A 26,983-nucleotide genomic window follows, 5' to 3' on the forward strand; every position below is an offset into this window, starting at 1 on the left:
GCAGCAATATTTACTGAACAAGAAAACTCTAAAGCCTAAGAGGCACTTAAAACAGAGTGAAAAAGGAGAAGCATGGAGTGTTTGTGATTCTCAAAATAAAGGCACTGTAAAAAATGTATATTTTTATGCAGTGAAAATCCATCTGAATGGCTCCAAATAGTGAGGGAGACCCACACCTTGCCTGAGCCCTCAGAAACTACATCAGGGTTAAGTTGTATTGTGGTTTTTTTTAGGTGGAAGTGCCTTTGCAGGGTTGATTGACATCAGGGTGGAGCTGTGATAATGTTTCTATCCAATATTGGCAGTAACTATCACATAAACAAGGGTTGCAAATGGCATGACAGCACATTATTTGTACAACAATGATAATAATAACATTAATATTGGGTAAAGGTGTTCATTCCTTTCCCGTGATGAAAGAGCATAAACCAAGTGAGAGAAGGCAGAGGAACACGAGTGAAGCGCATGAATCAGTAATTATTTAAATCATAATTAATCAGAGAGGCATTTGTAGATATTGTTGCTGTTGGAGTTTGAAACCCCAGCAGTGAAATCACGACTGTGATGACATCTGAATTAACAATTAACCTCAGTGTTCCCGTGGAGGGCAGGAGGGAAATCCTGCACACACGTGAGACAGCCACGGCACAATTCCTCCTAATCTAAAAATAATTAATGGCATGGAATAGGAAGTGGTATTTCTATATCAAGAAAAGTGAGAACCTTTGGTTGTTGGAACCCAGATGGGTGGAGTTTATCTGCCCTGTCACAGACCCACCCCAGTTTTTCTTTATTTCTCAAGCAAGGCAAAAATAAAGCTGAAACATGACTCTGAAAATTATTTTATACGTGGTAGAAAAGCTTTGTTGTGGTAACACCAAGCAGAGCAATAATTAATTTGTGTGGGAAAAGATATTGGTTTATTTAGGCTACAATGTGAAAATCTTCATGGAAAAAAGTTGGTAAATCAGGAGGATTTTTGGCATATTTTTAAAATAAGAATATGACCACTGTACTATTTTCCAGAATGCTCTACAAATGACTGCAACACACAGCAACTACAGTGATCCAAACAACCTGAAATTCGAGGAAATCAAGATATTGGGATTGCCCCACGAAATAACAACAGTTTCTGTGTCTCAGAACAACGTTGTACAAAATTATCCCATTAATACCACCTATGATTCTGCCAGAAAGGTAAAGCAATAACAGGAAAATGGAAAGTAAACATATTTAAAATTGTATCAACTTTATTTTATGTGTTGCAAAGGACAGTACCCAGTGCCAATGTTGTTTCAATGAAATACAATGTGAATTTTATTATAGAATAAAAGTACAATTACACTCAACTCTGCTGCATGTAAGTGCATCTAAGTTATGCTCGTGGTGTAGCAGACAGCTTATTTCATGTACTTATTCCTGCTGGCTTCCAAGGAAGCTGTGGGATTAACTCCATATTTTTAGACTCTTAATTCTTCAGATTTTATCTGTAAAAATATCAGTTGTGTGTGTTTGTAAAAGTGAAACGGTATCAAAACTCACCAGATGGGATTTTGTAAATTTTCAGGTTTTAAGTGTATTATTCTTAAGGACCAGCACCTCTTCTGACTGAAGGAAAGCTGGATGGGATGTGACATTTAATAACTGTTTATTGTTTCATATTTATAAGGTTGCTTTTATAAGAGGACTTCAGCTTGAACTGGGAAAATCATACACAGTCACATGGGCTCTAAACGTGGCTCTCAATGAAAGATTTGATTGTTATCCCAGCCCTGACCCAACAAAAGAAAAATGTGAACAACGTGGCTGCACCTGGGAAGTAAGTCATTATTTCTCTAAACTAATTAGGCAAAAATAAAAATAAAAATCCAGAATAAAAGGTTTTCCTTTGTGGTTGTTACAGAATAAAAGTGGTCTGGGAGATTAGTCAGGCTTAAATAAAATGGTACTGATGGATTTTATTTACCTCAGTAGCTGACAACCATTTAAATTGTACCAGTTTATATCAGGAGTTGAGGGAAAATGAGGTATTTTTTGAAAGATGAACAGAAATAATATTAGAGTTAGGAAAAAGTGGAGGAACACCTTCAGCTGCCCCTTCTGCCTCAGTGGCACCGTGGCCTGCAGGGCTCAGCCCCTTGTGTCACCTTCAAGGGCACTCAGGGACATTTTAAGTCAAATTAACTCCTCTGGATCTCAGTTTGAGAGGAAATCCTTGAATTCCATAAAAAAAACTTGATTAATTTGTGAACTTGTTTATATCTACATCAAGGAGCTATTTCCAAACCTTTATCTCTGACATGAAGCTCACTGACACATGGTTTCATTAATTAATATTATAAATTATTTTATTGTTTATTGTATTAATTTAGCAATGCAATTATTTATTAATTAATTATTAATAAACATGTGGGAACAACATGGCCTGGCAGGGTTGAACTTCAGAGGGTGCTTCCAACTCAATTATTCCTTGTTCTTCTAAATCTAAAATGCCCATTTTTGGGCCTTTCCTATAGGAATAAAATCCAAAATTCTGTGCTGGCTGCTCCTGCACCAGCACCTGCTGAAGCAGAACTGCTCTGCTTTTGTTGCAGTGCTAAAAGAATTTTTTGTAATTTGGGATATTTGGAAATGTCAGGAGATCTCAGATGAGTAGGATGTAATTTTCACTGGATGTATTAAGGATAATTTGTGTGAATAAAGGCAGTGGGAAGATCTGCTCTGATGTTGCCTGGGTATGAAATGGGTTTTGGGCACATCTCCTTGAAGGCAGCCAGAGAGCAATGGGATTAAAAGGGACGAAGCTTTAGGAATTTCCACAAGCCAAGATTAAACCACATTGAGGGATTGATCTGAAGATCACAGAGATGGGGAAATTCATCTTCATTGCACGAGGATTCCGTTTCCTGACTGAACTATTTGTACAGCCTTCACTGGATGGCTTTATTACACCTGAGCCAGTGCAGAGATTATTCTGTAATATTTCTTTATTCAGGATTCCATTAATTTTCCCCAAAAAAATCTACATTTGCCACGGATCTGTTAAAAAAAAAAAGGATTCCATGCTAATACCTAATAAAAAAGATCCAGCTGACTCTCTGAACTGAAACTCCTTTTTGTTTGCACCAGGTGACAGGAAATCCAGGTGTTCCTTCCTGCTATTACAGCTCCAACAACCCTTACTACGTATCCAGCCTCAATTATTCCTCCACTGGAATCACAGCCACCCTCACCATAGACGACAAGGTCAGAGCCAACGAGGATTTCACTACCCCAATCAACACCCTGGGCCTGGAGGTGAAATATCACCACAACCACATGCTGCAGTTTAAGGTAATGCCATCCCAGAATTCCTCGAATTTTTTATTTATGGGAACTCAAAGGACAAAATTTATATTTCCCAGACAGAAGCAGCCTTGTGTGAATATGTTTCTCCTTCTAACCAATTATTATTGCTCTTAGCCTGCATCTTTTTTTCATCCTAGAATCCTAGCTCTCAATTTTACAAAGAAATTACAAGAATCAAAGGTATAATGTCAGTGTGTGTGTGTAATGTCAGCCAGGAACTTTGAAACTGGAAGTATTTTGTTAATGTACAGGTAAATTTATTTGTAAGTCTCTCATGACTAGAGTTTATTTTTACATCCAACATTGCAGTTCTATTGCAAAATTTTACAAGCACTGTTGATTAACTGTAATTTATTGCCATGTTTTTAATAATATGATAATTTTATATAGATATATTTTATAAATAATATAATTTTGAGCTAAGTGGTCAGACATCAAAAAATAACTTCTATCCACTTTCAAAATACAGAAAACCTGAAAAAGAACCCTAAAAGCTGAGTAAAAGACGAACTAGAAAATTAATTATCACACTTGCAAAGTATATACACCTATATTTTAAATATAAGTATATACTTTAAATTCATGTAGTTAATTAGATGAGCCATTCCTGACCCACAATAAATCTTTAAGGTTCATTGGTTGGGATTCTTCTCCCCCCAAAAAAATAATATTGTGAAAGAACCGGTTCAAGAATACGCATTGAAAGAAAATACCACAGCAAGCGTTTTACAATTTGTATCAGATCCAGCTTTCAGAACAACTGTCTTGCTTAAATCAACTCATTTCTGCTTGACAGATCTATGATCCTCAAAGCCCTCGATACGAGGTCCCCGTGCCCCTGAACCTGCCCAGCTCCCCCACCAGCTCCAGCCAGGACCGGCTCTACGATGTCGTGGTCCAGATCAAACCCTTTGGGATCCAAGTGCGCCGCAAGAGCACGGGCACAGTCATGTAAGCCACTGCCCCTTCCTGCTCTTTCATTTCACACCTTCCTGCCAGCTTACTTCTCTCTGTGCTTATTTTGAATAAGCACAGTCTCTCTGTGTGATTATTTTAAATGTTCTTTGTGTTGGGAGTGAAGAGCGCTGGCAGCTCTCAAACTCCTTCTGCGCTTCCCAAGTTTCTGGGAGGAAAAATGATTTTATACAGTTCCTAAAATACTCCCTAGGTGACCACAGCACTGCTTATTAAGGATTGACCAGTAGGGTCAGTTTTGGGGAAAAATACAGAAGTTGTGTCCCAACTAACTTGAAATTTTTGTTTTGGTAACGTGACAGACTCCTCTGTCACGAGCTCCATTTTTCCTTGATTAAGTCAGAGTTAGAAAGCAGAGAACAGTTGAGTGTCTTGTTTTTTATTCAATAAAAAACAATTTTATTCATTTTTCCAAAATACTTAAAGCTCAATTGTGAGTTGAGTTCTCTTTTGCCAACCAGAATAATAACTCAACCTGCAAATGAAACTCCTGGAACAATGGAATTCTCTGGCAGAGCCCACCAGGCTGCAGTTTGATTTCTAATTGGAAAGATACTGATTTATAATAAATATGACCTGTGAATGCAATTTCAGTGTAATCTGCACAGAAAGTTCAGTGAACTATAAAAAGCACTTTATTTACTGTATTCCATGTGGCTCCAGTCTGGGAGGAAAATAGGATTGTAGTGTGCTGAAGTGCATTTTCTCACTGAATTGCTAAAATACGACGGAACTTGCAGTGCATGATGCCTGTGTGCGATTCCTCTCTGAGAGACTCGGAGGACTTTGTGTCCCTAAACTCCTCAGCAATTCTTAGACACCCCATTTCACGTCCTTTAAGTTTCCTTGACAACCACAAGAGTTGTAGTCCACTTTTACTGAAGCGTGAGATTTCCAGAGGAAAAGAGCGGCCCAAAAGAAAGCCCAGAAACATAGCCCTGAGGATGCTCTATTCTTATTGTATTCTTATTTTATTCTTATTTTCCCTCTCCTCTTCCCACCTCAGCTGGAATTCAGGCCTGCCCACCTTCACCTTCAGTGACATGTTCATCCAGATTTCCACCCGCCTGGCGTCCCAGTACATCTACGGGTTCGGAGAGGCCGAGCACCCCACGTTCCGACACAACATGAGCTGGAACACCTGGGGGATGTTCACCAGGGACCAGCCTCCAACTGTGAGTAGGCAAAGAAGAAGAAAATATGATTTTTTTTTTTTTGAACCAATGAATGCAGAAATGTTCAGCAACGACTTTAAAATCTGGTGGATGTCTGCTGGTAGCTGGGCATTGGCTCTGACCATATTGACTACAATTCACAGTTTAGATGGTGTCTCCATGGCAAGGGAATTCTGTAAAGCCATTATTTGTGACCTGCAAGAACAATGTGAGGAGCTCAGGCCCTCAGATATGGGAAGGTGACAGATAACTTAGGAGTAACAGCACGTTCCTCCTTTTTTTATTCTTCTCAGCTCATTGTTTTGAAAATTAGACATGAGTCAGAACAATTCCTGTTGCTTGGGGATTAATTTAGTACTTACACGGGTGAAGCAGAAATCTTATCTCTGTTTATTTGTCTTATTTCCTACAAGATAGCAAATTTCCAATTATCAGGGAATGGCCAACAAAATAGCAGCAGCTAATTATAGCTCTAACTTCCAGTTCAGGCTGTAAAACATTTTGGGAAAATTAAATGTAATGTCACCAGCGCCTCCTGAGCACGTAGACATGGTTCTGTTTGCAAAGAAGGGAAAGTTTTGTCCTGAGGAAGCACCTTCTAGTGAAATTTAAGTGCAGCAATACCTTTGCTTTCCTTCCTGCCTGAGCAGGAAGCTCAACAAATTGTGATGTTCCAAGTGCCCTTCTGCAGGTCTGTTTTGTGGTTAGGTAAGATTTAGGTGTATAAATTTAAAGTTTATTTGCTATGTCTGGTAATTGTCTCCTCTTTCATTAATTTTCTCACTAAATGTTAATAGGCAAATGTTTGCAATGTTTCCCCAGTAAAATGTATTTTGTTTTATTTGCAGTACATGCTGAATTCTTATGGTTTTCACCCATTTTATATGGCTCTTGAAGAAGATAGCAATGCCCACGGAGTTCTCTTGCTTAACAGCAATGCAATGGGTAAGAAAAGCTTTCATTTATTCCATGAACAATGAAATAGGCTGGGTTGGAAGGGGCATTAAAGCTCCTCCTGTTCCACCTCCCTGCAGGGACACCTTCCCCTGTCCCAGGCTGCTCCAAACCCCAATGTCCAGCCTGGCCTTGGGCACTGCAGGGATCCAGGGGCAGCCCCAGCTGCTCTGGGCAACCTCAGGGCCTCACCCCGCTCACAGGCAACAATTTCTTCCCAATATCCCATCTCTGCCTCCTCCCTGTCATTCTGAAGCCGTTCCCCCTTGCCCAGGGAGCTTTGTGAACTCTCTCCACCCTCCTCCGTGTGTTCTGTTTTTACAGTCAGTGTTTTGCACTGGTGGCAAATCCAGGCATCCTTTTCTCACTTCCTTCCCTCCACTTCCAGATGTGACTTTCCAGCCCACCCCTGCCCTGACCTACCGCACCATCGGAGGGATCCTCGACTTCTACATGGTTTTGGGCCCGACTCCCGAGCTCGTGGTCCAGGAGTACACTGAAGTAGGAGCCTGACTAAGGCCGGGCTTTGGCGGGTTGGTTTGGTTTCTCTTCCCCTCCTCACCACGAGCATCCTTTACCCTCTCCAGCTGATTGGGCGCCCGGTCATGCCAGCCTACTGGTCCTTGGGATTCCAGCTGTGCCGCTACGGATACGCCAACGACGCGGAGGTCGCCCAGCTCGTGGAGGAAATGAAGGCGGCTCGGATTCCCTACGTACGTTGGGCGAAAACAACATCTGAGCTTTCAACTTGACTAAATCCTTTTAAATACCAAAGCAGTAACAAACAAGAAAGAACCCCCAGTGTGGTAGAGAAGAGCAGGTTTTGTGCCACGGACTCTGGGCTGTGTTGAAAGCTGCTTAATTTTTTTTATTGTTCACACCAAAGAATGACAGGGAGGAGCAGTGGTTAAGAAAAAACAGCAGGGGGAAAAAAAATGAAGCAGCATAATTTCATTGCCATAATGCTCTGTGTCAAGTCTGCTGTGATTTGGCACAGGTTGTTGTTGGGAATAACACCTAGATCTAACAAAATTATATATTAAATATATTTTAAAAATATATAATATAAAATATATATATTATATATTCAATAAATTAAATAAATTGTTGGGATAGTAGGAATAGCACCTAGATCTAACAAAATTATATATTAAATATATTTTAAAAATATATAATATAAAATATACATATTATATATTCAATAAATTAAATAAATTGTTGGGATAGTAGGAATAGCACCTAGATCTAACAAAATTATATATTAAGTATATTAAAAATATAAAATATATATTATATTAAATAAATTAAATAAATTGTTGGGATAGTAGGAATAGCACCTAGATCTAACAAAATTATATATTAATATATTAAATATATTTAAAAATATATAATATAAAAAATATAAATTATATATTAAATAATTTAAATTGTTGGGAATAGTGGTAATAGCACCTAGATCTAACAAAATTATAGATTAAATAAATTGAATGTAGCTTCATTTCAAATATAATATGACTATAATTTAAATATAATATAATTATAATTTAATCAATAATATCAATAATATGTATTGATATAATGATATCAATAATGATATGTAATAATATCAATGTTTCAATAGAGAACAACTATTTCTCTTGTTTCCTTATAGTTATGGAAATATAGGTGCAGTTTCTGTGTACGTATGTACAGTAAAATCCATTTTTTCCTCTATTTTTATCAATTTCTCCCCTCAGTTTAAATGCAGCAGTGAAAGGTTTATTTTGGTTCAGACCTGCTCATAGGTTGTGTATTGTTCATTTAACAACTTCAGCCTGAAATTACCACTGCTTCCAATTTTACACATCAAAATTCCACATTTAACTTATTTTGGCTAATTTTCAATATTTGCCAAAAAAAGGGAGAAAATACTTTAAAATTAATTGGTTGTTTTTTGTTTTGAACTGCAGGATGTCCAATATACAGATATTGACTACATGGAAAGAAACCTGGACTTCACCATTTCCTCAAAATTTGCTGGATTACCTGCTCTGGTCAACAAAATCAAATCAGAAGGAATGAGATTTATCATTATCCTGGTCAGTTTGGAATATTGCTTTTAAATCCCAATATAGCATCACAAAACTGAGAATATATCCAACATCAATTTTGGGCACAAGGGTAAGAGTGTTTCTAATCGCAGGATCCAGCCATTTCTGGGAATGAAACCGATTATCCTGCCTTCAGCAGAGGTGAGGCCAATGACGTCTTCGTACAATGGCCTGATACCAAAGAAATTTTATACTCCAAGGTACTGTCCAGGGAAGAGTATTTAAACCTGTGTGTTGTTGATGCTCAGTTTGTATTTAGTGTGGTTTGATTATTTTAAATATTCTTTGTCTTATTAGGTCTGGTCGTTTCTTCCCAATGTCCAAATCAATGAGTCACTGTCTCATGAAGAACTAGTAGAGGTAAATACTGACATGGTTTGGTTCTGGACTCAAATATAGACACTAATCAATTAAAATAATAAACTCATTGATAAATCTCAGGGCATGAATAAGTTGCAGAAACTGCAACTAAGCCTTCCTAAAAGCCAAAAAATTTAGTGAACAAGCCGTTATTTTTTGTCTTCATTTATTAATTTTTTTAATTCCAGAATTTTAACTATGGAATACCTTCAGCCCCCTTATCTGTCTCCTTTTCCTTCTGTTTTTACAGTCCTATGTAGCACACTGTGCTTTCCCAGACTTCTTCCGCAATTCCACGATGGAGTGGTGGAAGAGGGAAATCCTGGAGGTCCATGACAATCCCGATCCCTTAAAAAGCCTCAAGTTTGATGGGCTGTGGACCGTAAGTGTGGAAATGCATCTGATTTCTGGATTGTCCTTCTCTGCCTGACACTGCTGGAGGGGACCCCCATTCCTAATTCTCAGATCTGCACTGATCTGGCAGAAGTATCCTGTGTTAAATTCCCATTAAGGAAATGTTGGACTTGATGATCTTAGAGGTTGTTCCCTTGAAACAAAAAGTGGTTGAATGACAGAATAGCCTGGGTTGGAAGAGATCTTAAAAATCTTATTTTCCTGCCCCCTGCCATGGGCAGGGGCACCTTCCTCTATCCCAGGGTTCTCCAATCCCTGTCCAACCTGACCTTGGGAACTTCCACAGCTTCTCTGGTCACCCCGTGCCAGCTCTCCCCACCCTCACAGAGAACAATTCCTTCCCAATATCCCACCTAATCTCTCCCTCCTTCAGCTCAAGGCCATCCCCCTTTTACTGTCACTGCATGCCCCCATGGGAAATCCTTTCCTTGCCTTTTTGTCAGCCCCTTTAAGGAACATGGGATGTCCAGCTGAGACTGCATCTTCAGGGGCTCCTCAGGAACCCTGCAGCTCTGCTCGTGTGCAATTCACAATTTATGGTGTTCTGTAGCAAACTAAGGGGTTTTGCTTTGTCTTTTTAAGGACATGAATGAACCAGCAGCTTTTATGAATGGTGCCATAGGTGGCTGTAAGAACGACCTCCTAAACAATCCTCCCTACATGCCTCGTAAGTCTGATCCCTCCTTAAAACAGTCTCAGGTTTTTCTGGTTCCTACATGAGTTCTTATCTCGTGTATGGGGCATAAAAGCCGAAATAAAGATGGGTTTGTAAACTCATGGCTCCTCACTGAAAATGGCCCTTTATTCCTGAGATTATGGGCCACTGCAAGCCCAGATATTTCAGCAGGAGCTGTGCAGCACTTTGTAAAAATAAAGTTCTTTCCAGCTCCTCCCTGCATATGGATTTTGATCCCTATTTTGTGTCTAAGTGCTTTGCTTGAGGCACGGCAGAGAACTGAGCTCTCTGTTTTGCAGTTTTCTCAGATGAATAATGCAATTAATTAAATATTTAGAAAATACCCATGTGTCTCCTCTCATTACCATTTATGTGAGCAGTCAAATGCTTGAAATGCTTCGCTTTCTTAGCTCCGCTTTCCTGAAGTACTGGTGTAAAGTAGTACTAATTAGAAATTATTTATTAATGGTTTATTAGCATACTCTCACTGCTTACTGTTGTATTCAGGTTTCACGAGTGGTTTCTCAGGAGTTTCCAGGAAATTAATATTCAGGCACAGATCATATCCCCACCACACCCATTTTTCTGTTTATGTGGTTAGAGTGACAGTGTTTAAAAACTGTCTATAAAAAGATTTGAGATATTTTCTGATATACTGTTTATTCTTTGAGCCTCTGTAGTAAGAGCACCTGTAACTGACCCACTAAAACATTCACAACCCAGATACCTGCAGAGGAATATTGGAAATATTCCATATTGGAAATGCCATTTTGATAATTATAAATAAATAACCAACAGTATAAAGAGACTGCATGCCTACAAGATTATGAAAATTAAGAAAAAATAACTCAAGTGATTAACACATGCTTGTTATTAATAATAAATACATTTCTTCCCTTTCCACAAGATTTGGGATATAGGTCAACAGGATTAATCCACAAAACTCCATGCATGGAAGGTCAGCACTACCTCGCAGACGGGACCCCAGTCAGACACTACGATGTCCACAACCTTTATGGATGGTCCCAAGCCAGACCCAGCCTGGAGTAAGTGCTTTGCATATTCCATGCTGCCTCCAAAACACATTCCAAATGGATATTCCATGCCTACATTCCCAAAAAACTTCCACTGGTTAATTTAAGATGCCTGAGCCATCCTTCTCTTCACTCTGACCAGCGTGGTTTTTCAATCCAGCTCCAAGAGGGGCTGGATGCTCCAAGGGCTGGGCAGCTGCTGGAGTTGTTCCAGTCAGGGATTTCCCCCTTGGTGCAGGAATGGTGGTGGGAGCAGAGCTGCAGGAGAAGGGGAGAGGGGTCTGTGCAGGGCTGAGCTGAAGCTGTGCTTCCATGGTTCCACTGCAATAAATCCCTTCTGCACAGAATTCCTGTGATTAAACATCACATAATTATTGTTTCTGGGCGTTGCTGGGCTTGCCTGGTTTGCTCTGGTTTTCCTCACACTTTACATCCAGCGAGGGAAAATGAAGACAGTTTTTCAGTCGTGTGAATTTCAGGAGGGCTCGATTATGTTCTCTATTTAAAATGAAGTGAAAAGGGGGGGTGGTGACTTTTAAAATGCAGAGTGTGAGCACAAAGCTTTACTTTGAAGCATCTGTTTTCCCAGTTCCAAGGCCAATATCATTATCTGTCCCTCTGAATTGTCCCCAGCCTGCTTTAGATAACTCCTGATCCAGTGGTGGCAGGGCTGGGCTGTTCCATTTTCATTTCAGCCAGGGAGCAAGGCACAGATTTTCTGTGCACATCTCAATGACCTTAAAGCCCTGGGTAACTTTCATATTCCCATAAAGAGGGAAAATATCAGGGCTGTTTGGATTTGGGAGAGGATGCTCCACTGGCAGCGAGCCAGCGCAGCCCTGCCAGCCAAGGCAAGGCTGAAACTGCTGACAGGACAGGAGGGAATGTCTGATCCTTGTGCTGCCAGCCCAGCCTGGTGGGATTTGGGCATCACAAAATGTGGTGGATTTGGCCCTGGCTGAGCTCCAGGTGCCCATCAAAGCCCCTCCAACTCCTCCCTGCTCAGCTGGGAAGAGGAGAGAAAGTAGAAAGAAAGATTCATGGACTGAGGTAAGGACAGGGAGAGACCACTCACCAAGTCCTGCCACGGGCAAAACAACTCAGCTGTGGAAATCCAATCAGAGAGGACTATGACAATTAAAACCTGACCTTAATTCTCCCAAGCCTTCCCTTTTTTTCTAATCCATTCCCTATTTTCTACCTGCTGTCCAGCAGAGGTGGGGAGGGCATGGAGCAGGGGTTGCAGCCAGTCCATCACGCACTGTCTCTGCCGCTCTTTCCTCCCCCTTCTCTTCCCCTCCTCCTCTCTCCAGGGCTCCACAGCTTCCTGCAGGAATCCAGCACAGGCATCCCAAGGGCTCACAACTTCCTCTGGGCATCCTCCAGGGGCTGCAGGTGGATCTGTGCTCCCCCTTGGCGCTCCCTCTGCTGCAGGGACACCCCAGCTCCAGAGCCTGGAGCATCTCCTGACCCTTCTGCACTGGCCTGGGGGTCTGCAGGGCTGCTGCTCCCACACATCCCCACCCCTCTCTCCCTCTCTCTTTCCACTTGCTGTTGGGAGCTACATTTTCCCTTTCTTATTCCTGTTATCCCAAAGTCACCCAGTGCTGCTGATGGACTCAGCCAGGGGCAGGTCCCTTGGCTCCATCAGAAACGAGGAAGCCTCAGAATTTTCTCACTGGAGCCACCCCTGCCAAAACCCAGCTGTGCAAGCCCAGTGGAGTAGACAAGAATTTGATGGGAAAGGGAATATCGCCATCATTTCTGTGTTTTAAGTATGAACTGAAATATTCTCCTCTCTTTTGCAAGGCACTGCAACAGAAATCACTACAATAAATCTCTCAGCTCACACAGATATTCTCGCTCTAGAAATTTATAGCAAATGTTATCTACAAAATATATATATATACATATATTTCAGTCCCAAATTTATTTTTTTGGCGGTAACTGAAGGGGTACTTGTGCAACTGAAGAAATGCAATAATTTATTTCGATACTAAACCATCCAAACAGAAAGATTATTTGCACACAAAACTCATGAAAGACTGTAACTGAAAAGTGAACATCGGTATTTTATGTAACCTGGAGTCATTTCAGTTCTCCATCCATCAGACACAGAAACTTCGAGATATTTCCTTGATGCTGTCCTTTTGTAATGAGGTTTTTGCATAGCCAGAGCCCTCATTAGTGAACACAGGAACTGTTTGGAGGTAAATTCAGCCTTTGTGACCTGAATAATTGTTTTTCATGGGTAGAGCTATGGAGCTGCAGGCCTGAGCCTCCAGCCACAGAACACTCAGGTCCTGCTAATCCCTCAGCAGTTCTACACGTGATATTCGCTGTCTTCACTCTGGAAATTTTAGCTGCCACTTCCAAAACACTATTGACACAGGGAAAGCAAGCAGAGAATTAAAGTGTTGGAAAATATGCTACAAAGGAATAAAATATCCTAGAAAATTTACTGTTTGTCCCGGAGGAAATAATTGTGGCACATTAGTCTGGTTTAATTGCTGAGGTAATTTAAGTGACTTGTGTGTCTTTGCTGTAATTATGGTGTCACTAAAGCTGCAAATCCTATAGAAAAATAAGTAAATAGTGCCTTATTGAAGCAGCAGTTTAGGCAATTATGGTGGAGAGCAGTGGGATTTAATCAGGGTGATTTTCTGACTAATATTCATATTGATATCCTGTCACCTTGGTCTTTCAGAAGGGACTACAAATCCCTGAATCTTCTTTTTTCGTTTGTTTATTTCAACACCTTAAAGTCAACTAAACTTATCTTGAGAGATCCAATATTCCTGCTACCTCTTTTTTCACTCTTGTGAGCCTTTGGGTTGGATTTTTGCTGAATCCAACTGTTGCTTCAAGTTTTCAGATGCTGTAAGAAGGAATGACGCACGCATTGTAGTGCCCTTAGAAAGTGAGCTTGGAAAGTTTTGCTACATTTCTGGTTTCCCACAGAAGAGCTAGCCTGAGCTGGAAAACTCCTTTTTTAATCCCTCCTTGTTTGGCAGTTCTCTTTGCAGCTTCAGGCTGGCCAGCTTTGCCACAATTGAATTGCCACCAAAAGCACACGTAGATTGGATGTATATGTTGATATACCTTTGCTATGATAACATAAACCCATACATTTCTTTTCAGAGGCTCCTAGGCCATGAATTCTCGTGCAGCATTTCTCCTGTGACTGGTTTCTGTGTCTGTTTGTGATGCAGGGCTCTGCGGGACGCCACCAAGGAGCGCGGGATCGTCATCACCCGCTCCACCTACCCCAGCAGCGGGAGATGGGTGGGGCACTGGCTGGGGGACAACACGGCAGCCTGGGACCAGATGCACAAATCCATTATTGGTACGTGCTAGGAGAAGGGTTTGCATTCCTGGGATCACCGAATCAGGGAATGGTTTGGGTTGGGAGGGACCTTAAAGCACATGCAGCTCCACCCCTGCCATGGCTGGGACACCACTGACCAGGTTCCTCCAAGCATTATCCAACCTGGCTTTGTTTCTCCTCCACCTCCTGGCTTTTTGTATTCCTGTGATTTTTAGCTGAAAAAACTGGTTCAAAAATCAGAATCTGTGCTGAATTCCTTTTTCTACTCTTCCTTCTTACTTCTTTCTGTACCAGGTGCTGGGAACTCCTTTAATTCCCTTGGGACCAGACCCCTCCATGCCCTGCGTCCTGCCACTCAATTTTTTCCTCTGCTCCTGTCCACCCACATCCCATCTCCTTCTGTAGCAGGAAAACACGACACATTAGAGAAATTGTGGGGCTTGTATTTGTTTTTTTCTCTTCTGATTCAGTAGTGTTATAAACAATGTCTATGGAACCATAATGTAAAAAAATCCCAGCCAGTAACTCCAATTTATTTCTCTTTTCAGGCATGATGGAGTTCAGTCTCTTTGGAATATCTTATGTAAGCTAATGAGTTATTAACTTATATTTAATTACTGTGATGCTGTACACGATAATACAGTTTTCCATTTGGGTTATTCTGAACATTTCAGACAGGAGCTGATATCTGTGGCTTCTTCAAAGACGCCGAGTACGAGATGTGTGCCCGCTGGATGGAGCTGGGTGCATTTTACCCATATTCAAGGAATCACAACGAGAAAGGAACACGGGTGAGTTGCAATTTTTTTAACAATTCTTGGCAGCTGTGCCTTTCCAACACACAGGGAAAACCAGCCAGAACAATGCACAATTGCCCTGGCTCAAAAAAAGAAAAAGTACATTCCAAGTAAAATGGAGAAGAAAAGAACACTTTTGGCTCTTTATGCAATGGAAATTGTCATTATTTTTATGCTGGCTCGGCTGTGGGGCCTCCACCTCACCTGGGAGGTTTTATGCCCACAGAGGGGCTGCTCTGGGATTTGGACACTTGAAGGAAGTTCCAACTTTGCTTTCACTGAATCAAACCCTACCCATTTTCTCCTCTGTGCCATTTGGATTTCAATGAGCTATAGCAAGGCTAAAATGGAGATTTTATGGCAAACACACTTGAAGAAACAGAACTGACCTCGGTGCTCTCAGCCCTAATTGCCCATAATTATACAACAAATGAGAAAATGGGGCAGTGTAATAAGATGCTGGAGTGAGACTCAGGAATTTCTGTGCTTTGCACGTTTGCCACCATCAGATATTGTATTTCTGCTAAAAGGAGAGGGGAATAATTGCCTAAATGCAGGCTAAGGACTGGAGTGGAGAAAGCTGTAGAACAAGATAACTGGGAAAATGAAAAAAAAGGGAAACAGCACTTGTGTTCCAGGGAAAGCTTCAGGTCTAGCAGAGTGGAGCTATTTAGATGGCAAATATCTAATGGATTAAAGTCTCCTTTTCAAAGCTGGCTGCTTTATCTCGCAGCACACACCTTCCACAGGCCTGTGAAAGCCTTCAAAATGCAGATTTGGGGTTATCGTGGTGCTCCCAGCATCACCCAATTTGCCAAGGTATTGTTCCACACATTTAATAAAGATTTGAGGCTCTCCTGACACCAGTCCTTGGTGCCTCGGCGTCCTGCTGCGAGTGTGGGAGCAGAGGGCTGATGGATGATGGACCCTGGGACGTGTCACACCTTGGGGACACTTTGCATTCAACATTTTTACTGTTTCCCCTGGGGTTTTACCAGCGTTCCTCTTCCTAGTTCCCCTCCTGGGGCTGACAGTGACAAGGTTTTCACTTGCTCTGTAGTTGAAGAATAAATAGAGATGCTCTGCTTCAGTGGAGAAAGTTCCTTGGTTCGTTTTCCTACTTTGATTTGGGTTTTTTAGCTTTCTCAGGCAATCCAACACAGCTTCTCCAACAACACTCTCTTTCAGAGGCAAGATCCTGCTTCCTGGGATGCCAAATTTCATGAGATTTCCAGGAATGTGCTGAACATCAGGTACACCCTGCTGCCTTACCTCTACACCTTGCTGCACGACGCCCACGCCCACGGCAGCACCGTGATCCGCCCCGTTCTCCACGAGTAAGTGCAATTCCCCTGCTCCCCTCAGCAAGAATTCCCATTAAAACTCCTCTGCTTGTGACCCCCTAACAACAGAGTCCTCTCTTTGTTACAGCATTTCCCCCTTCAATAAAAAAAACCAAACAAAAACAAATTAAAAAAAAACAAACAAAAAAACCAAACAAGTCTTGGCTGGGGAAAAACTGAGTTTTTTGCGTGTGTTGATTTGTTTTTTTCGAAGAAACTCAGAAAAGAGTGGCTCAAATTAAAAAGTCTGTCCGAGATTCTATTATTGTAAATAATAAGCATAAGAAAGACCTTCAGAGTTTTGTTGTCCCAATGTGAAAAGCAAATGTCCCAACTGAAAAGCAAAAGCAAAGAAATGGACAAAAAACCCCAAAGCTAAGCACTAATTTGCGTTTCTCTAACGAGTGTCAGGATCTTTGTGCAACATTCATTGATCTGAGTCATTAATAGCAACAACAAGGAAACAGGTACTAGAAGAAGCAGGTGAAATTACTGACAGAAGGGTCTTCAAGGAGGAACTTTTTGGGAAAGTTCAGCTCTGGCTGTCTCATCCCGACAGGTTTGTGGAGGACAGGAAAACGTGGGACATCGACGAGCAGTTCCTCTGGGGTCCTGCCCTGCTCATCAGCCCTGTGATGAAACAAGTGAGCTTTCAAGCTTTTACTCCTAAAATCAGTTTGATTTAGCTCCACTTTTTGATTTGAGGTGCCTAAAATTTGTGTGTTTAATCGCAGGGTGATCGGAGTGTGAACGCGTATTTCCCCAATGCCCGCTGGTACGATTACCACACGGTAAGTCATCCCAAAAAAATTGTATTTTAACACTTTTATTTTCTGTCTTTTCCCAGTGCTGAGTGTGGCAGAGAGGAAGAAACACTCTCCTGCCTAATTTGCATTTAATATAAGTTCTTAGAAACATAAAATCTACTCAGCTGATTAAAGAAATAATAAAAATCCTCGATTCCTTTATAATAATGTATAATAACATGACCAGAGTTATGATAAATGAAAAGGTGAAGTAATACCTTTAATTTAGAGTTCTTTTCACTTTTTGTAACCCTCAAATGATACACAGAAGGTTTTTGTAATGGAATGCTCTAATAAAGAAAGAAAAAAAATGGGTTTTAGCTGCCTAATTTTTCCCAGAAAATAATAAAAGATTTGGAAAATAGGAAGAGCAGGTTCAAAACTGCCTTCATTAATCACAGGTTTGTGTTTCATCCGCTTGGCCCCTCTGGTTCAGCTGCCATCACCCATGGGCAGGCCAGGCTTTTACAGAGCCAAAATTTCAGGGTTTCTCTTATTAACAGTTACTCCTGCAGTAACACCTAATTAACCTGTCTGGAGGAATATTATCATTTCATTCTGGAGGAAAAGCGGGTAAAAATTCCTTTTTTTTTTTTTTGTACATAGGACATAGATACTGGCTTTAGGGGACAGCTCCAAAATTTAACAGCTCCTCTGGAGCACATCAACCTGCACATCCGAGGTGGATACATCCTGCCTTGGCAAAGACCTGCCAATACAACTGCTTACAGGTAGGAAGAAGTGAAAATTTTAGATTTCATTTGGTTTTTTGTGGTTTTTTTAGGGTTTTTTTCCTAATAGTCTTTAGCAGTATGGGATGGGAAGATGGCTATGGGAGGCCACTTGGGTGGTACACAACTTTTCTGTAAAGAAATTAACATTTGGGGAATATGGAACGTGATTAGCTGAGGAAATTGAGAGAAAATTGTGTTTTCCACAGCCGCAAAAACCCGATGGGACTCACGGTGGCTCTGGATGACGCTCTGTTTGCAGAAGGACACCTTTATTGGGATGATGGGGTTCGCATTGGTACGTCCAGGGCTTTTTCCCTTCTTAAAAACCCTTTTTTCTTTCCTGTGAGGATGGTTGGATACTGCCAAGTGAGGCTCCATCCCTGGGGATATTCAAAACCCAAATTCAAGCAGATAAAACCAAACCCAAGGATGTGAATTGGGAAGAGATGGAACAAACTCTGGGGTGTCCGAGGAGGAGCAGAGGGAAGGGATGGACTCGTGCCAAAGCCACCCCATTTCTGGGTGGCAGATGTGAACTCTCCTTCAGAGGCAGAACTGAAATGGAACCTGCAGAGCAGCACTGCAGCAACACAACTCTTCCTGATTGAAGCCACACCACGCCGTGATTTATAGAATTAATATGTTGTACCAATGAAATCGTGCCCTGGGCCTGAGGCAAGGCAGATAACAAAGATTCCTCCTCAAACCTGTGGGAGCCATAACCATGGATCATGTGAGAGCTCTCACCCATCTCCTCAGCATGGCTAAATTTAAACTGTCTGCAGACAAGAGACGCGGAGCTGTCGCTTCTCCTCCCCACCCTGGCAACAACCACGAGCTCTGGCCCCAGATTCCCATCAGGAAGGCAGGAAATGTGCCTTGCATGGAGACCCTCGTGGAGGGGGCGGTTTGCAGAGGCTGGAGGTGGATCTGGAGGTGCTCCACACCCACCGGCAGCTCCGCAGTCCAGAACTGATGGCCACGCTTGGGGAAATCTGATGATAAAAGGAATTTGCAGGGATGGCGAGCAGCATCTCGCAGGGTGACACTGGCAGGAGTGGGATGGCAGGAGCTCCAAAACCAGAGATCAGCACGGCTCTGAGGGCAGCCACAGCTGAATTTACAGGGCTGGGAAATGCCAGCAGTGATTTCAGAGAGGCAGCAGCCACCAGCAGCGTCAGGTGTCACCTGGAATCACACAGGGAATGCAGGGGCAAGTGGGAAATGGCTCTTCAGTGAGAAACAGAAACATTTTTGTCCTCATCTAAACTCCCCTGATCTTCCTAGTGCTGCTTCTTTGCCTGCTTTTATATCTTAACCCTAAAATATTCTCCTTTCACCTCCATTTCAACTTTATACACACTGAAAGTATTTTATGTCTGATTGCATTCATCTTCTGGAAATGCAAAACTTCTCGTTATTTACATATAAGTACATCCCTTATATCTGTAAGGTGTCTATGGGCACAATCCTTGAGCAGATATTTTGATAATGTGTTAAATAAGGCAGACAGCAAAGACATTTTATTCAATTTCTTTCATTCTTTCTTTTTAACAGATGCATATGAAGATGGTGTTTACCTGCTGACATCATTTACTGCTAACCAGGTAATCTCATTAGCTCATATTTATTTAATAATCACTTCAGGTATTTTTTTTTTTTATTTTTTTTTTTGTATTTTTAACTATGGGTATTTTAATTTGGGTCTTCTTAATGTCTACATATCCCAACCTTACATTAAATCGTGCTCACAGATGATTAGGGTACATGAAATGTGATTAAACTCTGTTAAGAATGAATTGAGGAGTGAATCTGAAGAGTATTGTTAAGTACAATTGTCAGATTTCACTTCTTACCATAACCACTGGAATATGTGGAAATAAATTAGGCTCTAATTATAGGGACTTTTGGCTTAAAAGAAAAGCTCTTTCTGTTGTAGGAGAAAACACACTTTCTTATTTCATTATTTTCCAGTGTGCCACAATGTCTCCTAATTTTATCCACACTGTTCTTTCTTCTCATTTAATTCTGTCTTTGTCAAATAAAAGGGTGTTAATTGCTGTGGAAGGGAGTTTGTTTTGCTAACACTCAATATTTGCAGTTGTAAGGAGATTATAAAATAAAAGCACCTTTCCCTGCTCTTACAAAAACTCAGTAAGGAAAAGCTTAATTACAGAGGTCTCGAATCAACCAAAAATGAGAAACACACTCACCCTCTGAGCACTAAATACACGGAATTATGTCACAGCACATTTGTGGGGGACCTGGGAGCATCCTAAGGGAATCCAAAATCGACTTAAAATGAAGGAGAGGGGGCCTGTGAGTGCTGAGGGAGGGGATGGGGAGGCAGGAGCTGCTCTGGGAGGGCAAAAAGCAGGAGGAGAAGAGCCTGGAGCAGCTCCCACAGCAGCTGGAAGGTGAGACTGGGGCAGGGAAGGAAGGGTTTGTCCTGCAGCTCTCACTGCCCAGCCAGGGGTGGAGAATTTCTTGTTGCTTCACCCCTCATATCAGTCAGCTGAGTGGCAGTGAAAGCACAGCAGAGCCCAGGGTTTGGCCAGGTTAACACTGATATTTTATATTAGAATATTTTAAGCTTTCAGTATTTGAAAAATAAAGAACAACACACAGGTATTGGGGAAACAAATCAGAAAAAGAATCTGAGGACAGCAAATGAAAGCTCAAGTGGACTTCACAGAATTACAGAACAGTTTGGGTTGGGAGGGACAGTAAAAGTCACCTCAATTTGGGCAGGGACACTTTCCACTGTCCCAGACTGCTCCAAGATCTGTCCAGCCTTGGACACTGCCAGGGGCAGCCACGGCTGCTCTGGGCTCGCACCAGCCTAATCCCAATCTCTGGGATTTGTCTTCTCCTCTTCCTTTCAGACCATTTTGGAGATCACAGTTCCACACCAGAATTACACCGACCCAAACAACCTGATGTTCACTGAAATCAAGGTGCTGGGGGTGCCCAGCGAGGCCACTCGGGTGACGGTGACACAGAACGGGGCCACCCTCCCAACAAACCCCACCGTGGCCTACAACACGGACAAGAAGGTGAGATGCTGCTTGAAGGGTTAAAAACATGATTTCCCACCTGCATTTCTGCCCTTAAAACTGCAGAGATTCAGCTGTGATACCATATTTAAAATAATGATATATTAACATATTTAAAATATTTATATATTTATATATATATTAAAATATTTATATATTTACCATATTTGAAATGGCTGTGTATTTACCATATCTAAAATAGCTATAAAATTAGCATATTTATTTTTTTATATTAGAATATTTTAATTATTTGTATATTTATATTTAAAACATCTGTGTAATTAGAACCTTTAAAATTTTTATATGAGGATATTTAAATTATTTGTATATTTATATTTAAAATAGCTGTGTAATTAGAACCTTTAAAATTTTTATATGAGGATATTTAAATTATTTGTATATTTACCATATTTAAAATATCTGCATCATTAGAACGCTTAAAAGTTTTATATTAAAATATTTAAATTATTTTTATATTCACCTTATTTAAATATTTATGTATTTACCATATTTAAAATATTTTTACTTGGAACTTTTGAAATATTTGGATATTTACCATATTTAAAATATTATACAATTAGCACTTTTAATTTTTTATATGAGGATATTTGAATTATTTGTATACTTACCATATTTAAAATATTTGCCATATTTAAATATTTATCTATCTACCATATTTAAAACACCCATGTATTTACCATATTTAAAAATATACCATATTTCAGAAAGATGTACAATCTGCCATCGGGTAATGATTCTTTAATAGCATTTAATGCCATTTCTGGCAGTGGATTTTGTTCCCTAAAAGTTTCCCTGCAACCTGGGAGCTGTGACAGGAGGAAAAGCATCTCTGAGATTCTGCTGTAGATCTTCTGATGGGGGGAAAAAACTCAAATGCACTGTTGAATTGCAGTGTATTCCAAATTTTGCTGCCTTTTAAAAATCCCTTTATTTTTAAAATAAAAGGAACCTCGGCTCTAAAAGAGCCAGTGGATGAAGGAAAGGATCAGAGAGCCATGGTCAGACTCCCAAATCTGTGCTGATTAAATGATTAAACTGTGTTTGTAGTGATAGAAAAACACAAATGTAAAAGAAAAAAAACAAAAAAGGAATAAATTCTTGCAGTTTAAAATAAACCAGTTTCTCCCTGGATCACAGAAAACACCGTGGATCTTTAGGTCTCGGCTGCTAAATGTGCATTTTGTGTGTTTTATTCCCAGCTCCTGACCATCACCAATCTCCAGCTGAGACTGGGCCAGAGCTACACCCTGCAATGGAGCTGAAATGGGAAATGACATCGGCCACACCGCTGCGTTCTCCCGCGTTTTTAAACCTATTTTTCAATTTTCAAAGGGCTTTTTTTGCCGTCTTGGAATACTTTCCCTCACAAACACAGCAGCAGAGTCAGTTCAGAGCCAGGAATTCTGTGTACAAAGCAGTCACGAGCCTGCCGTGGCACTTTAGGATAAGTTGAATTTTCAAAGCTGAGCTGAAGGGAAAAACTGTTTTTTTCAGAGCAAAATTCCTCTCTGACTTCATATCTGATAAAATTTTGTAAAAAAGATGCAGATGATGTTACTGAAGTAGATTTGAAGCCTATTTTGAAGTAATTTTCTCTATATTTAACTTCCATCTTAATTTTAATTACACCCATGCAAGCCATTATTCTGGAGAAGAATTTAAGGCAGGATAAAGCAGAAGCAAATATTTCCAGATGACCAATTTAGCATGAAATAATATTTCAAGCTGTTTATCTATAAAATATCCAGATACTTGAAAAAAGAATTTGAAGTTTGGGAGGGGGTTGTATGACTTCAGCCAGATTTGTGTTTCCTATGTTTTAACTTGAAAAGTTGTAAAATTAAACCTGAAATTTTAAGGTTAATTAATGAATGTTGGTCTCTGTTTATTTCACTGAAGGAAATGTTGTTGTTGTGTGTTTACTGTAATAATAATTCATATTAAAGCCTCTTTTTATCCTAAGAGTGCAGCATTTGAACTAAAGAGTCTGGGAAAACATATTTACAGTTAAAGTTGATGGGAACAAAGTGCTGCAGGAGGTGGGGGCAATCTCCAGTGTTTTACATTTATTTAAAGAATTGTTCTTTGATTTAAAATGTTGGGGTACAAAACTCAATAGCCAGCATCTCATGGGTGGGTTCCTGCAATTAGAAATTTCCTGAAATTTCACTGTGAAATGATAATGAAGTTGGAAAATATAATGATCATTTAGGGGTAATTTTATGTTTTATATTCTGACAATTAAAAGCTGCCTGTTTCTCTGGAGCTGGCAGTGCCCAGCTGCTGAAGATGCAGAGAGGGGTGAGGGGGTACAGAACCTTCAACCCACTCCCTCTCTGTCCCACCATTTGCACCCTCCCCTCTGACACTGGAAACATTAGGAACAGCCAAAGGCTTCCAAAAAAACAATTTTTCGGTATTTATTTGGGGAAACAAATTGTTATCAGATTTTTCTTCAGCTTTGAGACCCTTCCAAGAAACCCCATTTCTCCTTATTTATTTGGGGAACCTGATTCTTGTTGTTTTCAGCGTTGAGAGTCCCAGCACATCATCCTGAATCCCACGTTTCAGCCCCTGGGGAAGGTTTTACTGAGTTCCCAGGATAATAATTCCTAAGGAACTCACCCAGGCTGAGAAATCCCAGCTTCAAAACTCACTTTGGCCACCCCTGGGGCTGCTCCCTTGGGGTCTGTCCCACCCCACATTCTCTCAGACACCCTGGATCCAGCCCCACTGAAGGAAATCCCATGAAAATCCCTCGTTCTGAACAGTGGGAAAGTTTCCAATTACTAATTTCCAATTGTTTATTATTAATTAAACACCCTGCTCGTGATGAAATGGGATTTTTTAGCTCACTCTCCTCGTGGTTCGACTTTCCAGCACTTGTGAAAAACAACACCCAGAGGTTTGAAACAATCCTGCTGTGTGCATCCCACCAGAAAATCCCCACTGAAGGCAAAAAGTCTTCCCTGAGAGCCATAAAGTTCTGCATTCCAAACCTTTTTTTCTGAGCTCAGTTTTCTTGGAACTCTTGGAATCTTGTTGGAACTCTTGGAATCTTGTTGGATCTCTTGTGGTTTGACAGCAGCTGAAGAGAAACGCCCAACCATGGCAGCTCAGAGGGAAAGGAAATGATGGAAAATCTTCTCTCATTCCATCAGTGCCATTCCAAAGGGTTCCCAAATGATCCCAAAGGCTCCTCCTGCACCCAGATTTTGGGAATGATGGAGTGGGGTGGAGCAGGAGCAGAGAGTGCTGCACTAAAGAGACACAGCTGGCCCTGGAATTACGATTCCACTCATGGAAAAGATAAAACACTGTCACACTTGGCTGTGCTTGCTCTAATCAAACTGCCACACATGCACAGATAATTGGATTTTTCCTTGGAGCTGGAAGGAGCAGCTGGATGGTAACATCTGGCAGCACAGCTGGAGCGTGGTGGGCTGGGGAGAGAGAGGGTTTTGGCACCTTTGGGGACTTCCCTTTCCCTTTTCCTTTCCTCTTTCCTTTCCCCTTCCTACAGAAAATTAATTTTTGTGATTTTTGTCCTCTCAGCTGAGGAACTTCTGGGGTTTTTTTTTCAGCCAAACCAGGAAATCTTTGATAAACGATGCAGAGCTGGAAGTTCCTCTTTACATTTCCTGGAAATGCCAATCTCCTGTGAGTTCCAAGGATTCAGAAAAGCTTGGTGGTGTTTTTGATTACCAATACAAATACACTGAAATCTGAATTTTTGAATGATGATTATTTGCAAGTAAAATGTTACAAATTAATCCAATGCAATAATGCACTTCAAATGAGCCCATGTGCAAAGTTTAAGTGTTTAAATACACATTTGGTGTATGTATGTACATAAATAATTCATAACTGCATGGTTAAGTGTGCACACTTAAACATACTCTATGTATATTACTTATATTATTAATATTTTAAATTCTATTATGTAAAATAAGGGGTTTTTTTCCTTTATTATATGATTGCTGTCACATTCAGGGTCATTTCAGTTGAATGTTTAATGCACATGGGGCATTATGCACATTATAATAATTATGGAATAAGAGATTCAGAAATGCTCCCTGACCAGTGGGTCCCTTTTAGGAATTTCAGGAGACCTTTCATGTGGATGTAGAGCCCCATTTCCTCCCCCTGATATAAACCCCACACTCAGGGTCAGCCCAGAAAGCAGCTGATACTGAAATATTCCAGCTCTTTTTAAAAATGGATAAAATTTGCATTGACTACTCAGTGCAGGGAAGGCAAAAAAAAAAAATAAAAATAAATACATTAAAGCAGAAAATCCAAAAATATCATGGGATTCAGAAACAACCAGAAAAATCTTCTGTATTGAAGAGAAAATACTCAAAACTCCAGATCACCTCATCAGGACACAGCCTCAGGAGCTGGAATTAAACCAGGTGTGCCCAGGAATTCCTGTAACAGCTTCCAATGCCATGAATCCATGGATAAAAATGTTCTTGTAGCATTTTTTTTTAGCATTTTTAGGTTTTTGTACAATCATGGAATGGTTTGGGTTGGGGGGGAACTTTAAAGCTCATTTTGTTCCACCTTCCATTATCCCAGGGTGCTCCAAGCCCCGTCCAATCTGGCCTTGGGATCGTGGTTTTGATAATTGGGTAAAAATCTAGGACTGAGGAGCTATGGATTTGGGATGAAACCAAAAGAGCTGCTGCCTAAAAATGCCTGAACTTGGCAGGTTTGTGTTATTTTCTCCTGAATTTGGATGGTCTGGAGAGCGACAAACTGGGATGTGTTTGAATAAACTCAGCAAAGGGAAACCTGCAAAGAACTGGGCTCTGCTTCAAGCCCAGCCCCTTGTTATTGCCTTCACTAATAGATTTAATTCCATTGGTTATTAACAGATTCATGAGAAATTAAAATCAATTCTTATCAGTGTTTATGCTGTCAGATGAATATTTAATAAATGTTCTCTGTGACACTTTTTCTCCTCAGAACAGCACAACCCTGGACATCCCTTGAAGACAACAGCCACGAATCTCCTCTCTCCTTTGATCCCCACCGTCCTTCCCACGTTTCCCTCGTGTTTGGTAATGAAGGAAAACAGAATTTCCTGCATCCACCACCTCTCCAATTACCCTGTGCTACCCAATATTCCCACCCATGTTCCAGGGCAGGGATGATGGGGAGGGAATTCTGCTCTTTTCCATCCAGGCAGCTCCTGCTTTCTCCTCAATATTCCAGCTCCTTCCATGGATCCCTGTCCTGCTCACTCCTGTCCCCCTCAGCTCTCCCTGTCCCATTTTCCTGTCACCTTTGGCTCTGTCCAGTGCTCTCAGCTGTCACCAGCCTGGAGAAAACGCTTTTCCAGGCTCTGCTGTTCCATCTCTGCTTTAAACCAGGAAATATTTCCTTGGCAATCCTCAATGGATCGCGTTGGTTCTCCCCTTTAGAACCGGAAATGTTTCGGAGTGGAAATGGAAATATCCCATCCTTTGGAGAGCCTAAGCCCTTCCCACACGTCTTTCCAAGCAATAAAAACAAAGTTTGCCTGACTTTGAGAACTTCCCCTCACACAAAAGCCTTTTCCAAGAGTTTTAATTGAAGCCAAGCACCTATTTGGGTTACGATGTCCTATATTTAACTTGAATGGAATAATTTCTTTTCTTGTATTTAACCTTTGATCAGCTGCCTACCTTTGAACTCTGGATATCGATCCTCTCCTTGTTATCCTTGTCCCACTTCTCCTGGAACTCTTGCATAACCTCAGGAATCAAAATAAAATTCTTTCCTTTTGCTGAAATAACTTTTTCTTTTTTGTTTTCTTCCACAGGGATTGCTTGACTTTGTTCTTTTGTTTTTTAATGTAAATGCCACAGAGATCTGGACCACAATA

General features: G+C 40.8%; 1 protein-coding gene across 1 annotated transcript in view; it reads left to right on the forward strand.

Annotated features, from left to right (window-relative positions):
- SI (sucrase-isomaltase) overlaps nt 1-23,073 on the forward strand; it is a 43,344-nt gene extending 20,271 nt beyond the window's left edge. Inside the window, exons 24-48 of the mRNA XM_023933589.2 lie at nt 1,027-1,197; nt 1,670-1,819; nt 3,130-3,333; nt 4,145-4,299; nt 5,330-5,498; nt 6,347-6,443; nt 6,841-6,953; nt 7,040-7,165; nt 8,402-8,530; nt 8,635-8,742; nt 8,840-8,902; nt 9,153-9,284; nt 9,899-9,983; nt 10,900-11,038; nt 14,239-14,372; nt 14,903-14,937; nt 15,029-15,145; nt 16,340-16,488; nt 17,054-17,138; nt 17,229-17,285; nt 17,907-18,031; nt 18,241-18,329; nt 19,592-19,641; nt 20,920-21,090; nt 22,311-23,073. Of these exons, the coding sequence (XP_023789357.2) occupies nt 1,027-1,197; nt 1,670-1,819; nt 3,130-3,333; nt 4,145-4,299; nt 5,330-5,498; nt 6,347-6,443; nt 6,841-6,953; nt 7,040-7,165; nt 8,402-8,530; nt 8,635-8,742; nt 8,840-8,902; nt 9,153-9,284; nt 9,899-9,983; nt 10,900-11,038; nt 14,239-14,372; nt 14,903-14,937; nt 15,029-15,145; nt 16,340-16,488; nt 17,054-17,138; nt 17,229-17,285; nt 17,907-18,031; nt 18,241-18,329; nt 19,592-19,641; nt 20,920-21,090; nt 22,311-22,373 (2,916 nt within the window). The 3' untranslated portion in view covers nt 22,374-23,073. The remainder of the gene's footprint in view (nt 1-1,026; nt 1,198-1,669; nt 1,820-3,129; nt 3,334-4,144; nt 4,300-5,329; nt 5,499-6,346; nt 6,444-6,840; nt 6,954-7,039; nt 7,166-8,401; nt 8,531-8,634; nt 8,743-8,839; nt 8,903-9,152; nt 9,285-9,898; nt 9,984-10,899; nt 11,039-14,238; nt 14,373-14,902; nt 14,938-15,028; nt 15,146-16,339; nt 16,489-17,053; nt 17,139-17,228; nt 17,286-17,906; nt 18,032-18,240; nt 18,330-19,591; nt 19,642-20,919; nt 21,091-22,310) is intronic.
- Nucleotides 23,074-26,983: the final 3,910 nt, after the last annotated feature.

Source organism: Cyanistes caeruleus, chromosome 10 (assembly GCF_971803275.1).
Source record: "Cyanistes caeruleus chromosome 10, bCyaCae1.hap1.1, whole genome shotgun sequence".
Lineage (NCBI taxonomy): Eukaryota > Metazoa > Chordata > Aves > Passeriformes > Paridae > Cyanistes > Cyanistes caeruleus.